General features: G+C 42.2%; 1 protein-coding gene across 1 annotated transcript; it reads left to right on the top strand.

The window, feature by feature from the left end:
* Positions 1 to 1,064: 1,064 nt before the first annotated feature.
* Positions 1,065 to 20,701, top strand: fbxw8 (F-box and WD repeat domain containing 8). Its single transcript, XM_070833017.1, has 11 exons — positions 1,065 to 1,591; positions 1,686 to 1,790; positions 2,751 to 2,915; positions 3,292 to 3,380; positions 6,382 to 6,539; positions 6,746 to 6,942; positions 7,638 to 7,856; positions 13,771 to 13,898; positions 18,482 to 18,655; positions 19,177 to 19,293; positions 20,055 to 20,701. The coding sequence occupies exons 1-11, from the start codon at positions 1,151 to 1,153 to the stop codon at positions 20,218 to 20,220; spliced, it is 1,959 nt and encodes a 652-aa protein (XP_070689118.1). The 5' UTR covers positions 1,065 to 1,150; the 3' UTR covers positions 20,221 to 20,701.
* Positions 20,702 to 20,713: the final 12 nt, after the last annotated feature.

Below are 20,713 nucleotides of genomic sequence, written 5' to 3'. Positions count from 1 at the left end.
TTCTGACACATGAATCTGCAACTAACTTTTCTGTTAAATCATCTTCTTGCAGCAGGTGTTCAAGATTATTTTACTTTTTTAAGGAATAACATTTGATCCATTTTTCTCCTCATAACAGAGCTCATACTTGACTACGCAGGTGACGTGACGCTCTTTACGCACCTGTTGCTGCTGTTGCCGCCTCGCGCCCTACAGGTGTCGCCTCGCGGCCGCCAGCACGAGCACGCTGAGGCGCACGGCCGCGCGCAGGAAGCTCTCCAGGTGGCCTCGGCCGCTCACCGCCGCGGCCCCTTTGCCCCTGCAGCCCGGGCCGCCGCCCGCGTCCCCGGCCGTCCAGCCTTTCTCTAGCTGGTCCCCGATCCTTCGCAGGCGCGACGCGAGCAGCTGAGCCACCGAGCACGGCGAGGGGCGGCGGGCGCTGCAGGTGGAGTCACCGGGCAGCAGCAAAGGCTGGTCTATCGGCAGCCAGCACATCTTCTCTGACACAACAACCGGCCGTCTCTCTTTAAGTCTTCAGGATATATGACCCTCCTTCTCTGCTCTCATCAAACCTCAACTGTGTTTGCGTTCCCCCTTTCTCTCTCTCTCTCTCTGTCTCTCTCTCTCTGTGTCTCTCTGTCTCTCTCTCTCTGCTGTATTATTCATTACATTGTCACATGGTGTGGGGTTTACATCATCTTTTCCCAACAGAGAGATGCGATGGTTAACTCTTGAATCTCTCCTGTCTGGTTTGATCTGGGGAGTCTTTTGTTGCAGGGTGCTATGGCACATTGTGTTCTCTTCTCTTGTTTTTCTAACTGTAAAAGATCAATGTTGCACTTTTATTAATCATGAACATGTATTGAATAGAACATATATGCATTTATATTCATGATATTTGCCAATGGATGCCACAAAAAAACAACAACAAACAAACAAAAACAAAAACCCGTGAATTGTCTATAATAAAAGTGAGGAATTAAAAACTCGCGGAACTTTGGTGCAGCAGCGCGTTGTCCCTCCTCGGACTGTTTACAGAGAAGGACGCGCTTGAGTTTGCGCCCGTGCCGAGCCATGTTTTCACTTGACTGGACTGTTAAACCAACAAATTTAGACGCCACCGCTTCCTGACACCGAAAAATTACATTTTTGTCAACGATGGTTGAGAAATATGGCCGAGGACGAACTTGCTGTGTTCAGGAAGCGTTGGAAAGAAGAATTAACGAGCCAAAAAGAGGATCAGCGAATTGTTTGTGCACCCTCTCCTTCCTGTGGTGTTCCTGGTCAGTCAGGCCAGAGAGACGTGAAAAATAGGTATTTTGAAGAGGATGTTCGGACTGAGGATGAGGGATGTGGTGGTGGTGGTGGTGGTGGTGGGGGAAGAGAAAAAGCTGCACCTCAGGCAGAGGATCAGCCTGAGTATGTGTCCATTGCGCATAGTTTGCTGGATGGGAGGACCAGTCCCCTGCTGGACAGGATTCAGGAGGAGAGAACCAAGAGAAAGAGGCAGTATCATAACATGACCAATGTTTGCAGCACATCCCTGCAGCAGCAGCAGCAGAGAGAAGTCAAGAAAGAGGAGGCGCTGCTGGATCAACTCATTGAGGACCTGGTATGAGGATGATGATGATGGTGGTGGTGGTGGTGATGATGGAAATGATGTCCAGAATCAGCTCAGTAATCCTATATAATCCTTTATCTTGCAGAATGAAGTCAATGACATTCCCTTCTTTGATGTTGAGCTGCCGTACGAGTTAGCCTCAAAGATATTCCAGTATCTCAATTGTACTGAGCTTGGCCGCTGTGCTCAGGTAAGCTGTAGAGGGGAAAGCATTATTCTGGATAAGAGCTTTGCATTGTAAAATGAATGAAAGGAGTGACTTCTGCAGAAAGGAGGGACCCGCACAACAAATGAACGGCTGTATAATCATCTTAATTTTGTATATATGTGATGAAAGGGGTGAACAAAAACGCCAAACTGCAGACGTACAGAGTCCGTGCTACTGCAGTTTTAAAACGGCTGCTTTAGACCAGATCCCACGGACATACAGACGTGGTAAATAAATCTGAGGGCTCTCAATGCGATAAAGATGATCGATGAAAACAAAACAAAAAAAAAAACATTTATGCTACTACACTAAATGAGGTTCAAATTTCTGCTATTTTGAAATACTGGACAGTTTTAGCTCTTCAGTCCCCTAACAATTATTCATATAAAAGCTGAGAAGGCAAAATCACACTTTAATTAAACAGCTTACAACTCCTAGACCTTTTGGTTAGGGTGTGGGTGATGATCTGTAAAGGAGCCAAGTCTGCAGCTTGGAGGCCTGGAGGAGATTTTTCAGTCAGACACTGAGATGAAATCATCCTCAGATGATTGCAGATGAAATGACAAGATAAAAGTCCTTAAAGGCAGAAAACTTGCACTCTCTGAATTTCTTGTCTCTCTTCTCCCCATGATATCCTCTCCAGCAAAGTGATCACACTGTGCACAGCTTACTGATCTCAGTTTTATTTACTGTCAGTCCTTAGATTACAGTTACATCGGACTTCCTTCAGCATGCAGAAATGCTCAAAATTGATTTCACACCTTACGGGACTTCAATAGAATATATTAGTAAATAACATTTTGCATGGCCGACCTACAGCTCGTGGTGCACGGAGTCCGTTTGGCAGTCAGCCGGGCTTGTTAAGCACGAATGAATCAAGTGACGCCAGCTCATAATGTATGCTGACTCAATCCGCAGTTACAATGTCCAGTCTCCTCCCAGGTGAGCAGGGCATGGAGAGTCCTTGCCGAGGACGGCGTTCTGTGGTTCAGGATGTGCACAAGTGAGGGTTATCACCGGGATGCCAGCGTGTCTGACTCCCCCTGCTGGAAGAGCACGCTGCGAGACTGCAGGAACTCTGCCAAAACTGTGCGCACCAACTGGAAGGTGGGTTCACAGTGTGGTAAATCAGAATCAACTTTGTTCACCAAAATTCAACACCTACATTAGAGTTTGTCTGATGAAATTGGTGCACAGATGAAGTCTGTGTAGAATATGCAGTAGACCGTGGACTGTATGTCTCTCAGCTGCAGTTTTAACTGTAATTTATGTTAAAAATACAATACAATACAACAAACACTATTCAAAATAGTATTTGAACATAATGGCAGACAATGATGGGAAAGTTCAGCTCTCATTTTAATTTTGAAGGAAAAAAATAACACTTTAATACTTCTAAGACTTCATGCAGCCAAGTGATGTACAGTTAAATTAACACTCTGCCCGCCAGTTTTAACATACATTATGATATTTTTCTGTCTAGAATCGCGTGGGATCCATCAGCCAGCTGCAGTTCGAGCTGGGGAAGGTGCTGTGTGACGTCAGCTCCTGCGATAACTTTGTCCTGGCTGGGTGAGTTTCAAGGACTCCCGACAGGCGCTCGACGTGTTTTAACGTTAGCTGTGACTTCGACTGCTCGCGTACTCTCAGTTCATCTGCCTTGTTGTCTCTGTCACTCTCTCATAAATCATAGCACAAAATAAATCTTGGTGATAAATCTTCTGATTTATGACTGCCTGTTTAATTAAAGATATACCACGTTTAGACAGTAGATGGTATGCATAGCTGACTAATACAATACAATAGTGGCACATTAGGTAGCTTATTCTTGGGAATGTTGCATTTGACGTTTATAGCAGCTGCAAAAGGTGCTCAAACGTGAGCAGCATTAGCGAAGGTGGTTAGTAAGGAAATAACGCCACCCACAGAAAGCCGGACAATATCACCACATAACAAACAGAAAAGTGAAATGTTGAGCACGTAAGATGTTTGATTGCTATTTACTTACTGAAACATGCATGTTCCTTTTCAAAACTCTCTGCAACTGGTCTTCTGCTGTTGGTCACAGAGCAGTCAGGAGTTCAGAGCTTTGCTTGATGACAAGGGGTGTAATGAAACAGTGAGATCGTGGCTCACTATGACGCCCCTCAGCGTTCAGTGTTCAACACAATCACAAAAAAATAGAAAAAAACTGTACAAAATTCCTCAGACATTTATTCACCCTGAGACATAAAATACGCGAAACGTCTTTGCTTCATCATCATTCGTCTTAAACAATCTCTTAAATGGAAAACTAATGCAGCACTGACACATCCTCACATGAGCTGATTACACATTTGTTGGCAGCAGTTGAGACACCCAACAGCATTAGCAAAAATCAATATTGAGGTTGTCGCATTTCTGCATATTGTTACATTCACTGCTACTGCTGTGCATTCCTCATTGCAGTGGTTGGTGAGGGAGGAGTGTATGAAACTGGGCAAACTGGGCTGGGACAGTGACAGATTGTGTGGAGCCACTGGAGCCTGATAGACTGCCCACATGGAGAGGTGCAGCATCTCCGGGGAGCGATGTGATTAGATTCCCCTTAGCCCTGCCGTGTCTCACTGGAGAAATCATTACCAAAACAGTGTAGACATCAAATCAGGTGCTTTGCAAAATCTTAAAAACATGCACTTAAATCCTTTTTATGCCATTCCTATTAACGAATTCACAACATCAATACGTTTCCCACCATTGGTACTTAAGGGGTGAAAGTACTTAAATTTGTTGAACTTGCAGCAGCAGTGAAGAGTAATTAGATTCAATTGCGTCCACAAAATCTTGTAAGAAAAGCAGCTGAATGAGATTTCGCACTTAAAAGGCAACAGCAGACATTGTATTGTCTCATTAACCCAGCAACTCACTCACAGTGAAGTAAAAAGGCCAAATCTGTGGAACGCCAATAGTCTCTGCACAAAGTTTGCCGCACATAAAAAGTTTTGACGAATTACTTGGATGATATTCAGCATCATCATCCTGTCGATTGAGGTGACGTACCAATTAAGTGAAAGTGTGTGTTCCTATTGTTTACTTCCTGCCAAACCCTGCGATGCCAGTCACACACACACACACACACACACACACACACACACACACACGCACACACGCACACACACATACGGGCGCACACATGTACACCCTCTGTCACACTTGCAGTCACTGTGTCACACGCTCTGGCTGCGAGGTGGATACTTGCTCAGACATGATGGTATCTGTGGAGGTGGTAATGCTGGCAGTTTGTCGTCTCCCACAGTGAGAGCTCGTTGACTGGGGCGAAGGGAACGAAGGAACAGAACAGAAGCTTGTTCGGTGCCACGGGGTGACTGTGTTGTTACTTGGGGGTTTTATATGCCGGCCTGTTGATGAAATGCTGCTGGATATATGGATTTAATTTCCTCGGTGCTATGTGAAGTATTTTTAAGATCCGTAAATCATTAGCGCAGCAAGGTTGCTGAGACATTTGCATAACTGATGCAAAAGTAACAACCACGGAGGAGATTGGCAACCTCTGTTGACCTCTTCACTGCATACTGTGAGGTACTGGCTGGATTTCATCTGTTGGTTTGCCTTCGGGCGCAGAAAGGGCCTGGTCTGTGGCGCAGTTAGGTAGACGGTGCTGCTCATACAAATGATAATGGAGTGAGAGCTTTCAGTTTCTTAAAGAGGAAAAGTAAAAGGTCAGGGGAAGAATTACAGTTGGATTCAACTTTATTTAAAAGAGAGAGAAATAACCTTTATCAGAAGTATAGGGCTGCTGACTAATTAGTTGATTATTTTTTAGTATTCATTGATTAATTGTTAGGCCCTTTGCAGTTTTCCAGAGCCTCATATGACCTCTTCATATGTCTTGTTTTCAGATTTTTTTTAGTATGTGTGCTAGAAGCTCCCAGTTGTCTCAAGCATTGCTGAAACATTGTTGATTAATCTGATTGCTGTTATAATTACTAATAATTTGATCACTATTTTTTATCACGCAAAATGGTTGGTGGCAGTTTTTCTTGTTATATTTACTTGAACAGTGCAAAACTTTCTATTACATTTTCTAATGCAAATTTAAAACACCAAATGATCAAACAATTACAAAAAAAATAATGCCAAAGAAAAGACGCTTTAAGATATTTTTACCTTAAAAGCTCTTTGTATAGTCATACAATCAAAGTTTTATAACTGCACAGGTTTCTCAAAACGTAGAGACTTATGCTGTGGATCATTCTGACAAGAGACCAGCAGTGCGGGCTGAAATGTTCAGCGTTCTTCCGCCCAAACAACACCCCTGTAATCCTCGAAAGATCATGTAACAAAGATTTTAGAAAACAAAATAACAACAAGTCAGAGTGAGTAAAGGAGGGAAGTGTGAGAGGGGAAATGATTCAGTGGTGAGAGGGTGACGTCAGGTATTCGCGAAGGGACAAACTTCTCAGCTTGTGATGGGAAATGGGCAATCATTCTGCTGCTGCATTCATCAGCCTTTTTTTTTTTGTACAAACCTAAATATTTAAATAATGACGTGATGTGCTCGCTTTCATCTCAGGTACACGTCTGGGGATGTGAGGCTGTGGGATACGCTGCACTGGGACTCGACGGCCTCTTACCTGAAGACGAACAGCCTCTCAGCTGACTCCGACCCTCGACCTCATGTTAGTCATGTCCAAGTCAACAGCACGGTGGCTGCTGCTGCTTATGAAGACGGTGAGTGTGTATGTCTGCTTATGCAGTGGGATCCTGTCCTGACATCACATGCAATAAATGTATTCTCAGGAAATTCTTTGACATGATCAAACTGGAGAAGGACTTTGTGTCTCCGAAATGAGCTTTTGCCTTATTGCACAAGGGCTACTGAGCTGGTTAGATACGAAGTTTAGCATTCTGTGTAACCCTCACTCTCTCGGCTATAGGCTGCGTGGACCTGTGGAGCACAGTGACAGGTGGAGAGCCCATCCACCACTACCAGAGCCCAGCGGGGATCCAGGCTCTGGCCCTGAGCCGTGACAGTCCTGTCCTGGCCTCTGCCGCTGGGCCCGATGTTCGGCTGGACCGTGCCGACGATCGCGGCTACTGGAGGACACTCTGCCGGACTCAGCTACCCAAGGCTGTAAGTTTGGCATTTGAATTCCTCATATTTATGAAGTGCTCCACGCCGACGTGTTATCGTGTTAATTAATAGTTTGTGCTTCACACATTTTCCTCGTGTGAGTTTCATCTAAAAATGTAAAATTGTTTGATGTGAAGTAATGATGGAAGCATTTCACACACTGGAATTATTCCACATTGACAGTTTCAGGGAAGAAATTGTGCCAGCGCTGAAATGACTGAAATGACCAGTCGATTAATCATTTTGTTTCCATCAGCTATCAAACAAAAATGTTTGCTCCAGCTTCTAACATATGAAATTTTTTCTGCTTATCTCAGATTTATATGATTGTTTGTTGAATATCTTTGGATTTTGGACTGGTGTTCGCACTAAACAATTTAAAACCATATAATGGGCATTTTACACATATATTTTCGAAATCATCCGTTTTATCGATAAATGAAAATAATCTTCAGTCGCAAACATAAATTGGCTTCATGGAAACTGAACACATGTTTGTGGATAATCCTTATTTCACTTTTTGTTTTTGACATTATTTCCTTTTCCGTGCAACTTTTGGACTTAATATAGTCATTTTGGCCTTCAGGCTACATCACAAATGCAGTGAAATTGAGTTAAATCTTTGAAGAGAGCTTTGTACATATTACTGCTCTGTAAGTTAAGTAAATTGTGCTTCTGTCTCACCCGTCTGGCAGGCAGACAGGCTGGTTTTGGTGCCAGATAGGGGGCAGCAGTGCCCGCTGGCGGCCCTGGCAGCAGGAGAGACCGTGTACCTGCTGGACCCCCGGGAGGAGGAACCACAGACGCTGCACTCAGTCTACGGTCATCCTGTTACCTGCTTAGATGCCTCTGACTCCCTTGTTGCACTTGGTGTAAAGCGCACTGGCTGGGCCATGCATGATGGAGGAAACAAGGTGGGTTTAGTGTCTCTGCACCATTCGGTTTTTAAATGAGAACCTCATTGATCCTAATCGGTGTTCAAAAAACTGTATTGCTTATAAAAGATGTCTCATCTTGCACAAGGAGGAACAACATTTTGTTTGAACAACACATCTGCTCCCCATGTTGCTGCATTTGCTAATTCTCTCCTTATTCTTTTTTGAGTGCGCCACTTAATAAGAGCATACATCTCAAAGAACTACTGCAGAAGGAAAATATAATGATGCACAGTGTAGCCATACTTGCAGTGTTAATGTTGAACAGTACCGCACTCAGAAAAAGTCTATTTCTCTAGAGGCCCTGTTTTTTTGAATGCTAATTGAAGTAAATACGCTGCCACCAATTCACATATTGCAATGATAATTGTCTAGTCCATCGTGAACAGCACTCTGTTATGTGTTTGGAATAATGACCTAGTGTTTGTATGTTAATAGCATTGATGGAAGTGTATCAAGGCCTCTTTTGTGCATTAGACAAATAGACAAATAAACCGAACCAAAACCTTGAATGTTGCTGAAGTAGATGGCGAAGCATAAAAAATAAAATGATAAAAAAATAAATAAATCAAACCCTACCCTGACCTTACTAACTGAAATGAAAGTTTTCCAATAGACTCAACAAGGTGACTTGTGCTCTCAGTAGATGCGTAATGGAAAAAATGGGAAATTGTACAAGGTAAATAATTTGGTTGGCTCAAATGGAAAGACGCACGTTTTCTTTTAGTAACATGATTCATCGGGAGGAGAGCAGTGAGGACAGAGGTTTTGGCAGTGGGCCATTATCAGTTTAATGACTGGCTGAAACGGCCATCTCCCCTGCTCTCTCAAAAGACTTTTGGGAGAATTGGTGCCTCTGGCCTTTTAAATGTGGACCACACTTTTTATTTTGTTACATTTAATCTGGTCCATGCTTGAAGCTGATTTGAAATTTAGATGCGTCGCAAAAACAAAGTCTGTTCTCAAAATGCATCTGAGCTGTGTAAATGTAAGCTGGGTCTCTTGACAGTGTGATCACTATAACTGTGCGTCCCCGTAGACTCTCAGGGTCCTCTTAGAAATGAACGTGATGTACCTGTAGGGGATTTATATATAGTAAACATAGCTATGTTAAATAACGACAAGCTCTCCTTGGGCTCTGCTCCCAATTACTAAAGCCTTTAAAGGGTAGTTTGATAAACTGTTTTCCCAAAGCTGCATCTGTTTGCTTCTGATAATATTGTGTTTCTAAGGATCCCATGCACCTACAGTAATTTACTCTAAGCCCTTTACTTAGAAAGTACAAAGAGCCATGAGACGGTCAAGAGGCAGCAGTGCAGCAAGTCATTATACTTTCAGGTTCACTTCATCAAGATCTATTTTTTGTCAATATTAATGGAGAAAACAAATGATAGACAAAGCTGCTGGATGCAAAGGTAGATTTTTCGCTCATAAATCAGATGCCAGTTGCCCTAGAGACCGAGCTTTAAAACAGCAAGTACCACCCAAGCACACTGTGTTTGCGTGTGCGGCAATCTGTTTGTGACTGACGTGCTTTTGGCAGAGTCTCTGCGCTGACATCATCCCCTGTTAGAAAAGCACAGCTGATGCGCTGTAGCACTGATTCAGCGGCAGCGCTAAAGCACCACATAGTGGAGCGAGGAGAGAGCAGCAGTGAGGGATTCACCGGCCTCAGCTCGGCATAAAACCAAGCTGCGCTGGGCGATACATTGGAGGCAAAAGCCCACGTACTGTTGAACATTTTTAGTCGTCCATTTAATCAACCGTGTACGTAGGAAGAAACAAGTGATGAGGATGAAAGAGGTTTTGATGTTGAAGTACACAGTAAGAAGAGAAAATTATATTTTTAATGTGGAAAATATCTGCTGTGTGTTTTTTCTTAATGGATTCATTTAATTGGATCTAAAGTAAACTTGAAACTATTCTATCGGACTACCTATTTTAGGTAGTCCGATAGAATAATCTGAATTAAGTAATTAATCAATCAGTCCATTGGAGAAAAAAAATCAAGAGGTAACTCTTTTGATAATCAGTTAACAGGCAGTGAAAATGTTAATCATTCCCTCATGCTAGCTGAAAATTGGCTGCTTTTTCTGAATTTTAAATAATTTTAAACTGAATATCTGAAACTGGATTTGAAGACCTTTTTTCACTCTATTGACATTTTATAGACAATATAATCAATCAGTTATTAGACAAAAAACATGTTTTCTCTACCGTTTTTTAAAGAGGTGAGGATAAAAAGCAGTTCTCTTTATTTGCAGAAAAGAAGCTTTTCAAACTGTTTTGTTTCCATAAAGAGCTTAGCACAAACCCCCATCGATATTATGTCAATTCATGATCCACATATCTCTCCTGCCAATTAAAACATTTCACAAATTTAATTAACCTGTCTGTCACTCTTGTCACGCTTCTAACAGCAATTTTCATACGACAAAGACAAAACATGGAACCGTTAGTGATGCCAGTTATTTTATGCGGTCCTCAGTGAGGAGACATATGCTTCATTAAAATCTGTCAGAACGCATCGAGGTGGAATCCAAGAAAGTCATCTCACACTTTTTTGCCTCACGAAAGAGTTTTCGTTTTTGCGGCATTTTGACCCAGATGAACTCAACCACATCATCGTGTTTTTGTTTGGATTCAGAGTCGGCCGTGCTCGTCGAGTTTGCTGCATTTTTTTTCTTAACAAAACCTTGCAGCTTGAAGTACAAAAGCTGCCTTGTGTCGATAATATAGATGATTCCTTTTCAAATTTGGGCACGCATTATCATTTGGCATGTGGCTTTGTCTTCAAGCCTTCCCCATCTTTGTTGGTGTTAGTGGGTGTGTATATATGTGTGTGTGTGTGTATGTGTGGTCAGAGCCAGTCTCCAGATCCTCATTACCACTGGCCAGCCTCTTGCCAGTGGACTGGGGGCACCCAGGCGTACGCCCAGCTCGTGGCTGGGCACGCAACACAAGCTGGCATCTCCACTGGCAAACTACCCACCCACTGCAGTGAATCTACCACAGAGCACAAGTGCAGTCAGAAAACCTGTCATCCTCTCACTGCCTCGGGTTCAGAGGCTTGGCTGGATGCACGGATGGCTGAATGAATGGCTTGATGTGCAGTGTGTATGCACATGGGTTTTTTAAATGTATGGCTGAACAAATATTGTCACGGATCAGGGTCATGACATTAATACACCAGGACCATGTACTCAGTCCATGGGGTCATCTATTGAGGTAAAGAAAAAATGTCTCTTTTTTTAAAACCTCTAGTTTTCAGGCTTTTCTTCTTCATCCCTAACAGCCAGTTCACATCGCACACAACATTATTTGATTATAAAACGTACAGATGACCTTGTCACTCGCCGCAGTCATACAAAAAGATTGTAAAGTGATGGTAAAAGTTACCTGCTGTCAGGGACTGGAGAACACGAGGGAAAATACTTTATAGCGAGGACCTTCAATATAAGGGTGGGGAACCAATCACTGTGACTGCTGACCTGAACTGAGCTGGTTGAATATCACTTCAATGAAGCTGTGTAACTGCATAGCATGCATACTTAGCTGCCCAGGAGACTGCCCCCTACCCAGCATGCAGCACTCTTGCACTTATTACAGCACCTTGAACACGTGAACGGTGCCGTTTAGAAAGTAAAAATTCCAGTATGTGTTTTCAGAGTTGACTCAGTGGATGGCTCTGGGGTCGCTACTTTATTTATTCATCCTGAATTTGTTTAATTAGATTGGGCAATAGCCAACAGCATCTAACCACAAAACCCCAAGTGAGCCAAGAAGCTCAACTTAACTTCCTCTTTGTGTTTTGGCTTTTAGCTTTCTTGTTCCTTTGTTATAAGCTTCTTGTTTGTCCAGGGAGAAAACAAATTCAAGTGCACACAGGCTCCTCTGCAACTGCGGAAAATACACTAAACAATGCAACGACAGTATACCTGAGAATATCAAGTGCGGGTTTCCAAAACTGGCATCTGAGCTCAGGAAGCATTTGCAAAGAGGCGTCTCCTGCGTGAGTTACTTTAAGCAGGTTTGAGACCCCGCTCTCAAATGACAACCAAACACAAACCTGCCAGTATTGTCCGTCTGGTCCAGTGTGCTAATCTCTGTTTGTCCACATGATGTCTAAACCAAATGCAGCTCTGAATCCATATTTGTTTCAGATGTGGGTGTTTGTGTATGACAGGGATGGGAAATCATGAGCCACGGAAAGCCAACACTCGATGGATTTCATTCAAAGCTTTTTGTAACTGGTGATTTCACTTGTTCTTCTCTCTGCTTGATGGAACATTAATCAGTGAAATTGACTGGCGGAGTCTTTGATTGGAGTAAAAACATGTTTTGTCATTCCTGGTCTATGATATTTCACTTAAGATTAATGAAGAACCTAACCAAATTCTACTCTTTGGCCAAATGTTTTTTTTTTTTCATCTCTTTAAAAGCAAAGTGAATAATTATATTAACATCCCAGTACAAGCTACCATTAGAGTTTCTTTTGTCTGCAAGCCTCACTGGGGCTCCAGCAAGTGCATTAACCTAACAACTCACCTATAGTCATTCTCATGATTATTCTTCACCAACACATACTGCTACAGTCTCCAAGCAGCCCCCAATATAATCACAGAACAGCTCCTATGCCTCCCTCAGCGACATTTCTTCATTATAGTGGGCGAATTGGCCAGATATTTAATAAAAAAATATCTTCCCGAAGCTGTAATGACGCACTGAAAACAGCAGGCTGAACCTTAATTTCTGCGCCCCCCCTTCCTCCTTCCTCTTTCTCAACTCATCCCCCTCTCCTCCGCTGTCCAAATCCTATCAAGCTGTCATTTCAAAGTCCGGTGTGATTTGCCCCGGGGCGGTGCACGATTAAAGCTCTGCTTGGCCCAAATAAAGGACACACAGAAACTGCTGGCACCTCCTTGAGGCTTACATCATGCCTCTTTTTTTCGCCCCTTCCTTCAAACTTCTTTATCTTTGCTGCTGTCCCTCCATCTCTCTCTCTCTCTCTCTCTCTCTCTCTCTCTCTTTCTCTCTCTCTTTCCCGCTGCCTGTCTTTCCTTTTCTCCCCTACCTTCTGGCTCTCTCTCCTTCTGTCCTTCCCTCATCGGTTTAATTTCTTTATTGTTTTAATTATTCAAAGTCAATTTTGCCTGGCGGTTATCCTGTTTGTTCTGTCTCATTTGGATGAGAAAACACCAGCCGCTAATTGACCAATTAGGCCAGCTCCAGATGACATCATTGTAACTTGCATGAAGAAAGTTAGCTCCAGCCATCGAGCCAGAGGCAATGGTGTGCATCTGATCTGTCTGTAATTGAAGTACGCCCCTAGGCTGATTTGTTTTTTCTTTCTTTTTTTTTTTCAGATTGAACACTTAAATACTGCTTTTCTTTTAATTAATTGGCAAAGCATCACTTCAGCTCGCTGTATTTGCCCTTTGTTCATATGATATCCAATATCAATGTGGTTTGATGTATCTTTGAACTTTCGCCCAACATGTACACAGCAATTTATAGACTTTCAGCTTAATAGGATACAATTAAAGGTAAAAAGGGGGATTTGAAAGAGTTAGGAAATATAACACAATTAATTTAATGTACATGAATCTCTGCACGTCAGATCTAAGTCAGAATATCAGAACAATTATTCATGTTCGCCATCAAGGCCTTCTACTCGTTGTAATTGGATTTTAATCAAATCATGATTACGAGGTAAAAGAAGCAAGCCCATTGCAATCACCTCCTACAACCCATAGACATCAACAGACACGTGGTAATGCCCTGTCAGGCAACTTCACTTCTTTCTGCAACTTTAGTGATGACTGTGCATTTGCAGGAAGACTGAATTTTATACCTCAAAAGACTGATGCTCACGCTTGTTTTTGCCCTTCAGATCCACATCTACAGCCTAGAGACGGGCAAACCTGTGATGTGCGTCGGCAACTCGCCGGGAGATTTCACTTGCATCAACCTGGGAGACGGTCCGCCTCACCTGCTGGTGTGTGGAAACAAAGACAGGCGGTAGGACACTTTGGCAAAATCACACACTTTCACACCGGAGAACTCTCGGAGATCACTGAATACTAACACTCTGGGATTCATTTAAACGTCACAAACGGTTGAAGGTGAGCTGAGAACTTAAGCTGAAATGTTGAATAGGTTTCCCACAGTGACACCTGATGAATGGGCCGGGGAAGCTTAGGCTATAGCACTTGCAGAGAGGAACAGGTGTTTAAGAAGTGCGTGAGAAGACAAGGCTCTATTCAATTTGTGCGTTATTCACACTTAATCGTCTCTCTGCTGCCTTGAAAAGACAAAGTGTCTAAAGGCTTGGTTTCAAAAAATAAAAAATAAATACAGGACAGTGGCATTGAATTACTTTGTCGTGCGACGTTTTGTTCTTTATGTTGAATAGAGATGTCTGTCTCTATTACCTGGGACACTACACGAGAACAAAGTCTTGTCGTCTTGATTCCAGCCAGCGACAACACACGCATGCATGCATGTGCACACACTTGCCACACTGCTAACCTGGCTCTCCAGATGAGGAAAAGACACATAAAAGAGCCATTCTCATCTATTCTGCACTCGTTAGCGGGTGCTGCGGTGCGTGAGCTGGCAGGAAAACAAAAATCCCTGGCGCGCCTTCGTCCAAAGCTGCCCCCGCTGTTTCTATTCAGCACCAAATCCATCTGGCTGTTAAGTAGCTGGCTTAAAGCGAAAGACAGACCATATCATATTGTTTAGGTTGTGTTTTTTTTTTTTTTTTTCATCTCCTTACCAGTTGTGACTCCAAGCAACTGTACAAACAGAAAATGCTTCGTTAAAGATGTTCAGTCAAGTGCCAAATGAAAATGCTCAGCATTGTTTTGACTGAGGAATTGAAATGGTCGCTTTCTTGCCAGAGCAGTGGTAGAGTGTTAATCCAATTCCTTTCTGCTTTACTTTTGGTTTGTGCTTTCTGGGAGATGTGTAGTTTTGTTCAGAGAGATTCACACACTAGCTTGGCTCCCCTACTTTGGCCCCAGCTGATGCAGCGCACAGTTGAAGACAAATGGAAATGGTGGAGACCGAGGGCCAGTCGGTGATCTTGGCCCTCTGACAGGGTGGCTGGAGGCCAAAGCTTAATGCATCCCTTCTTTTTGTCCAAATGATTTTTGTCCCTCTGTTTTTTTCGCGAGATCCAAGGGAGCAAATGAGGGGTCCTGATGAAGGCCATTTGGAAGAAAGCCACGTCTGTGCGAACAAGAAAAGATGCGAGTAAAGAGCAAAATTGGATACTGAATAAGACGGGGAAGAAATAGCGACTGTCATACCTGTGGCTGTTACTCACTTATCGCAATGCAGGACTGCGCTTCTTGAGTCCAGCCTCGAGGCTTGGATTTGACTGGATTTAGTCCTGCCAATTTAAAAATGTAAAATGTCTTCACTGTGGTTTTTAGTCACAGCAGCAACACGGCTCTAGGAATGGTAATGCTGGTTTGTTGATCAGGATCCACCACTTTGATCCAGAATGAAATCTCTCATAAAATGATGAACCGCAATGACATTTTGTACGGACTTTCATGGTCCTCCGAGGATGATTCTCACTGACTTTTGGTGATCTCCTGACGTTTCCTCTTGCATCATCTGCAGGTGAAAAATTGTAACATTGAACAGACGATTTGGCACAAACTTTCGGGTCGATTTTTTTTCCAGACAATGAATCCTACGTACTTGGATGATCCTCAAGACTTTTCCTCAACTTGTCACCGTGAGGCTTCCATTTGCAAAATGTCTCCATGATTCATGTTGCCCTGAGGATGAATTGTACAAACTTAAGTGCTCCCCCCTACCTTTCATCTAGTGCCATCATCTGACCAAAGTTTGTGTAGTCGTTTGTTTTATGACCGAATTTCTATCAAACATCTACCCTCATATCATCGTATCATATCAAATCTAGCCTCATTCTTGACTTGATCTTGTCCCGGTCTTGGCACAGAGAAGGACCGAGGTGGTCTTAACTCACAGGTTGAAACTGCAATGTCTGCATAGCATGCAGGCAAAATATGTTATAATCTTGTCACACGTTTGCGTTAAACATGATCCTCAGTGTATGATGATTAATGGCTCGTCTAGCTGTAGGAAACTACCAGAAGTTATCCGAGCCTCTCCCCGACTCCTCTTATTAGAGCTCCTCCTGATTAATGAAGAGGAGTCTGGCCACTGACAGCTCACTAAAGACAGAGCCGCCTCCAACATTAGATTTATGGTTCCCTGCGGTCTGCCAGTAATGTTCAGTCCTCATTGTTTAAACGTGTGCTTCCATCACGTAATGCCACTAAACAGGCAAAGCAAACTCAGACAACAAGTCCGCGGTGCCCATTTAGCCATTTAACTCTGATTCTTTTAAGAATGTTTGGAAGAGGAAATGAAATCTGTCTGAGTCCCCAAAGTGAATTTAATTATGGTAATGAAGTCTTGGAAGAAGATGGAGCCTGGATAGAGTCGTGTCCTGGATGCTCTCAGCTGCAATAAAGCCACAGTGCCAACAGATGGAGCTGGAGGTCCCCTGGGCTTGTTTTGCTCATGAAACCCAGCAAGTTAAAATCCTGCTCCTACGGCCCTTTATCCTTAATAAATACTAATTCGGTAATAGTGGTTCTGTTATACTGTACTGTAATAACTTACTAATAATTATTACCTTAGTAATAATTATGTCATAAAAAGTGTATTTCACTCTTCTCAAAGCTGAATCAATGAAGTGCTTTGGAGAAAAGACTAAAAAGCAAATATCTAAATGAGATTATTTATGAAAATAAATACACCGGGAATAAAAATGAATCCAAAATCATACAAAATGAAGACAAAAACTAAATAATTCATCAATTCAGTGAATTAAGTTGTAATAGATGCATGTGCTACCACACACCATAAACACTCAGCACGTCTCATATATAATGTGATTTTATATTTCTTCTTCTTTTTGATATAATTCATATTTTAACAGCTGTAGACTGTATTTATACCTGCTGTTATTTGCAAACCATATATTCATGTTTTTTTCTTTTTATTCACTATTCTCTGGTGTTTAGATGTTCAGCAGCTTTGTGTCTAACTTGATCTACTTTTGTCTACATTCTTGTCTACTGTTGCAATACTCAATTTTTATCATAATGGATTTTTCGAAATTGTCGGAACATAAGTTATCATGTTTAGTTGGTCTGTTTGTTTAGTTTCTGTCCGTATACCACACCTGCTTTATATCTTCTCCATAGTATTGTACATTTATTTTTTTACTGGCCCATATCCAGTGAATGTGCTCAATGTATCCTGGTAAATGATTACAGGAGATGATACTGTTAAGATTGAAGGATAACACTATTTTTTTTTAATAGTACCTGGATCTATTTTTGCATATTTTGGGTTCAAAATGACTGTAAGATACAAAAACTTTTGGAATTGGTCCAGCAGCACTGAATGGGCGGCAAATGGCTGCAACGTAATCCTTTAGGGCAATTATGTCCGATCAAAGTACGTCCATTTAATGTGTTTGTGCTTTGCCACTGACAGACTGCTCAGATTGCTGTTCATAATGACAACATTACGGAAAGGATCAGTGCAGAGGCAGACCTGTAAGATCCTTTTTGTTTTTAACCAGAAACAGCTATTGTATCATGCTATTCAAGCCCACCAGGGTCCACTGACAAAACCTACATTTTTACCTCGCAGAACACAGGAGTGTCTGGTCTACCGCTGCCTTGATCACTTCGTTTGTTTGTGTTATTTGTGTATTACACAAATATTGTGTGGATCCAAACTAATCCTTGAAAACACCAGGGTCACACAATAACACAAACAATCGAGACATCAGTAGACCAGCAATTCCCATATAAAATGACTTTGAATCTAGCGATATAACATCTCTTTCATCAACCAAAAAGGATTTTCTCCGTAGGGACCTTTTCCTTAATGTTGTCAGACCTTTTGAATAACAATCAGTGGCACGAACAAGCCCTTTTGGTGGATATACTGGTGGATCTTGTGCAATTGCTCCAAAGAAGAACCATTGAAGCTGGTTCTCGGCTGCTGGCAGGGGCAATCCGCTGGACCAGTTCCAAATGTTTTTGTACTTACTAGTCATTCTGAACCTTAAATATGTAACAAAGGGACCCACATTTAAAAATACCAGAGTTGTCCTTTAAGCAAATGAGGATGAAAGTAAAGCCTGCAATGGCACATGTGCTTCAGTTTGTATTTGCCTTTGATCTCTTGGCTGGATGTTTCTTCAAAATCGAGAATAGTGTCCTTTTGTCTGTAAATGAATGCACTCTTTGACAAACTGCACTCGCTCTTGTGCGGTCTTGGAGCCCCCGCCTCCGTTAGCAGGAAATGAAATCCAAAATAACCAGGCTTCACTGGAAGTGACTGTGATACTATTGTACTCTCTTCAGTTACTATCCTGTTATTAGACTCACAGCTCGAGTGTTCCTAAAAAGGTCACCAACAACAACCCACAGACTATAAACACACTAATGCATCATGTTTCTCATTGACCTAGTTGGAGTGATACAGTTGAAATACAATTAAATTAATAGCATTTGTTCCTCACTGCTGTGATTCAGGGTGAGGGTGTTTGACCTACGGGCCGGCTCTTCTGCGGCATCCCTGTACGCCCACCACCTGGGGGTCACCTCGGTGCAAGCGGACGACTGGAAGATCGTGAGCGGCGGAGGCGAAGGATTGGTGTGTGTGTGGGAGACGAGGATGGGAGCGAAGCTGTGGGAGATGCACAACAGGTGAGATTTTCTCTCCTCGGAGTCACTGAGCAGAGATGCACGCATCTCACATCTGTTTTTGTAACTGAGCGTCTCCGTTTGTTTCTAACATGTCACGGTGTGTGTCTGTGACATTAGAGTTAATTAGAACATTTACAAAACCCATCAACCCAGTGAGTGTAGGTGCTTAGTTTTCTTCTCATTTAGCTTCACAGCTTTTTGCTCATCACTGATTAGAAAACGTGCGTTCTTTTGTCACATACAAGTGAAAAAATTAGAATTAAGACACTTTTAGACTTTTTAACTCATTCAACCAATCCTTATTTATATACATATCGCCAATTCATAACAAATATTATCCCAAGACACCTTTCATATAGAGCAGGTCAAGACCAAACTCTTTAATAAAGAGAGACTCAACGATTTAATAATATAGAATTAAGGATTCTAGTATCCACACACGAGTAAGATATCTTTACATTTGCCATTTTAGAGATGTACATATTTTATACTGAGTGTGTTGTTTCCAATCTTGGCTACAGGCATCCTGTAAGGCATGTACGCTTTAACACCAGCACCCTGGTAACAGCCAACATCCCTGATGACAAGTCGCCACGGGGGGCCTGCATCACAGACGACGACCTTACAGCTCACCGCAGGTCACTGATCCCACACTCTTCTTCTTCTTCCTTTTTTTAACCAGATATGTCGAGATCACTACATCTACCTCCCATTTCCCACAAGCCGACAGAGTCTATGAGTCAGAAACACTCAGGGAACTGACCGCCTCTCTGCGCCTCAGGTTTCATAATAGCAAATTCACCTCGTCACTTTCTTAAAGGAATAGCTTGATATTTTGGCCAATGTGCTTATTTGCTTTCTTGCCAAGACAATATCGATAACATTCTCATGTTTGTACAGTAAAGCTGGAGCTACAGCTAGCAGCCATTTGGCTTAGCATCACATAAAGACTGGAAACAGAGGGGAAACTGAATCAAGTGTGATAAAATCCACCTACCTTGCTCTTTGCAAGATGACCAAAAAGTGTATTTCCCAGAATGTTGAACTATTCCTTTAAATGGGTTTATATTGTTGCTATTGTCAAAGTGATTACAGTGCAATATTATTACAAATGGTTTAGTGGTTAAGATGGCTGGTAGCTTGTCTCGTGCTAGTTGCTCCATTAACTTTACTGTTTCTCAACATCTCCCAGACAACCTGCTGCTCATCTCTGTGACCACACTTACATGCTGCTTTGTGGGTGTAAATAAAAAAAAAAAAAAGAAGATCCAAAAACTAACTGAAATGATTTTTAAATCATCCCTCCCCTTATGTCAGACAAAGCTCTTCAACAGACATGTCTCTGGTGTGAAATAAGTAATGTTTTGTTAATGTTGTTGTTTGTGTTTTCATGGTTCAGACACCGGGGAGTCATCTGCCATTACGACTTCTCTGAGGACGCGTCGTCACACGATCACATCTTGCCCATCTGCAGGTCAGACTACACCGAGTCACACGGCTACAACTACAACATCGGCCTGGCGGTGCCTTACGACAGGCTGTCTGGCTCCCATCCATCCCACTGACTTGCTGCAACCGGCCTCAGTGTGTGACTCAGTGGACAATAGGAACTTTCACCCCTGATCAGTTTGATTCTTCAGACTGTATCCTTTTATGTAGTTGTCTTTTTTTAATCATAGTCAAATCAAGCTTTTGGCTTTTTGTTGTGTAGGTATTTGTAATTTTTAAGTTGATTTCAGCTCCTCACATGTTGGACAGAAGAACAACTTTGTAAATCATTATTGTAAAATTAATGAATTTTTAATTGAGGTTTGGCTTCCTGGATTTGAGTCGGTGTCGCTGTGCAACTTCACAGCAATTAAAAGTCATATTTCTACCTCATTTACTAAATAAGATTATTCTTTGTTCATTTGTCACTAGTTTCTACAAAAAAAACCTCTAACACAGGCATTTATTTTATCTTTATGTCTGAAATTTATTTCATTCATTAATCGAATTCAGAATGCTTAGACTGTAATAATTCATATTAGGAAAAGTTTAGTGTTTCATTTAATTGCC

This window comes from Pempheris klunzingeri, chromosome 7, assembly GCF_042242105.1.
Source record: "Pempheris klunzingeri isolate RE-2024b chromosome 7, fPemKlu1.hap1, whole genome shotgun sequence".
NCBI classification, from domain to species: Eukaryota; Metazoa; Chordata; class Actinopteri; order Acropomatiformes; family Pempheridae; genus Pempheris; species Pempheris klunzingeri.
This window is presented reverse-complemented; position numbering and strand designations above follow the sequence as displayed.

What these genes read in the sequence shown, in the direction of transcription:
- fbxw8 (XM_070833017.1), top strand. Translation starts at nt 1,151, where the DNA reads ATGGCCGAGGACGAACTTGCTGTGTTCAGGAAGCGTTGGAAAGAAGAA. An exon ending in GATAACTTTGTCCTGGCTGG is followed by an intron (nt 3,381 to 6,381) that starts GTGAGTTTCAAG and finishes CTTTCATCTCAG; the next exon opens with GTACACGTCTGGGGATGTGA. An exon ending in TGCATGATGGAGGAAACAAG is followed by an intron (nt 7,857 to 13,770) that starts GTGGGTTTAGTG and finishes TTTGCCCTTCAG; the next exon opens with ATCCACATCTACAGCCTAGA.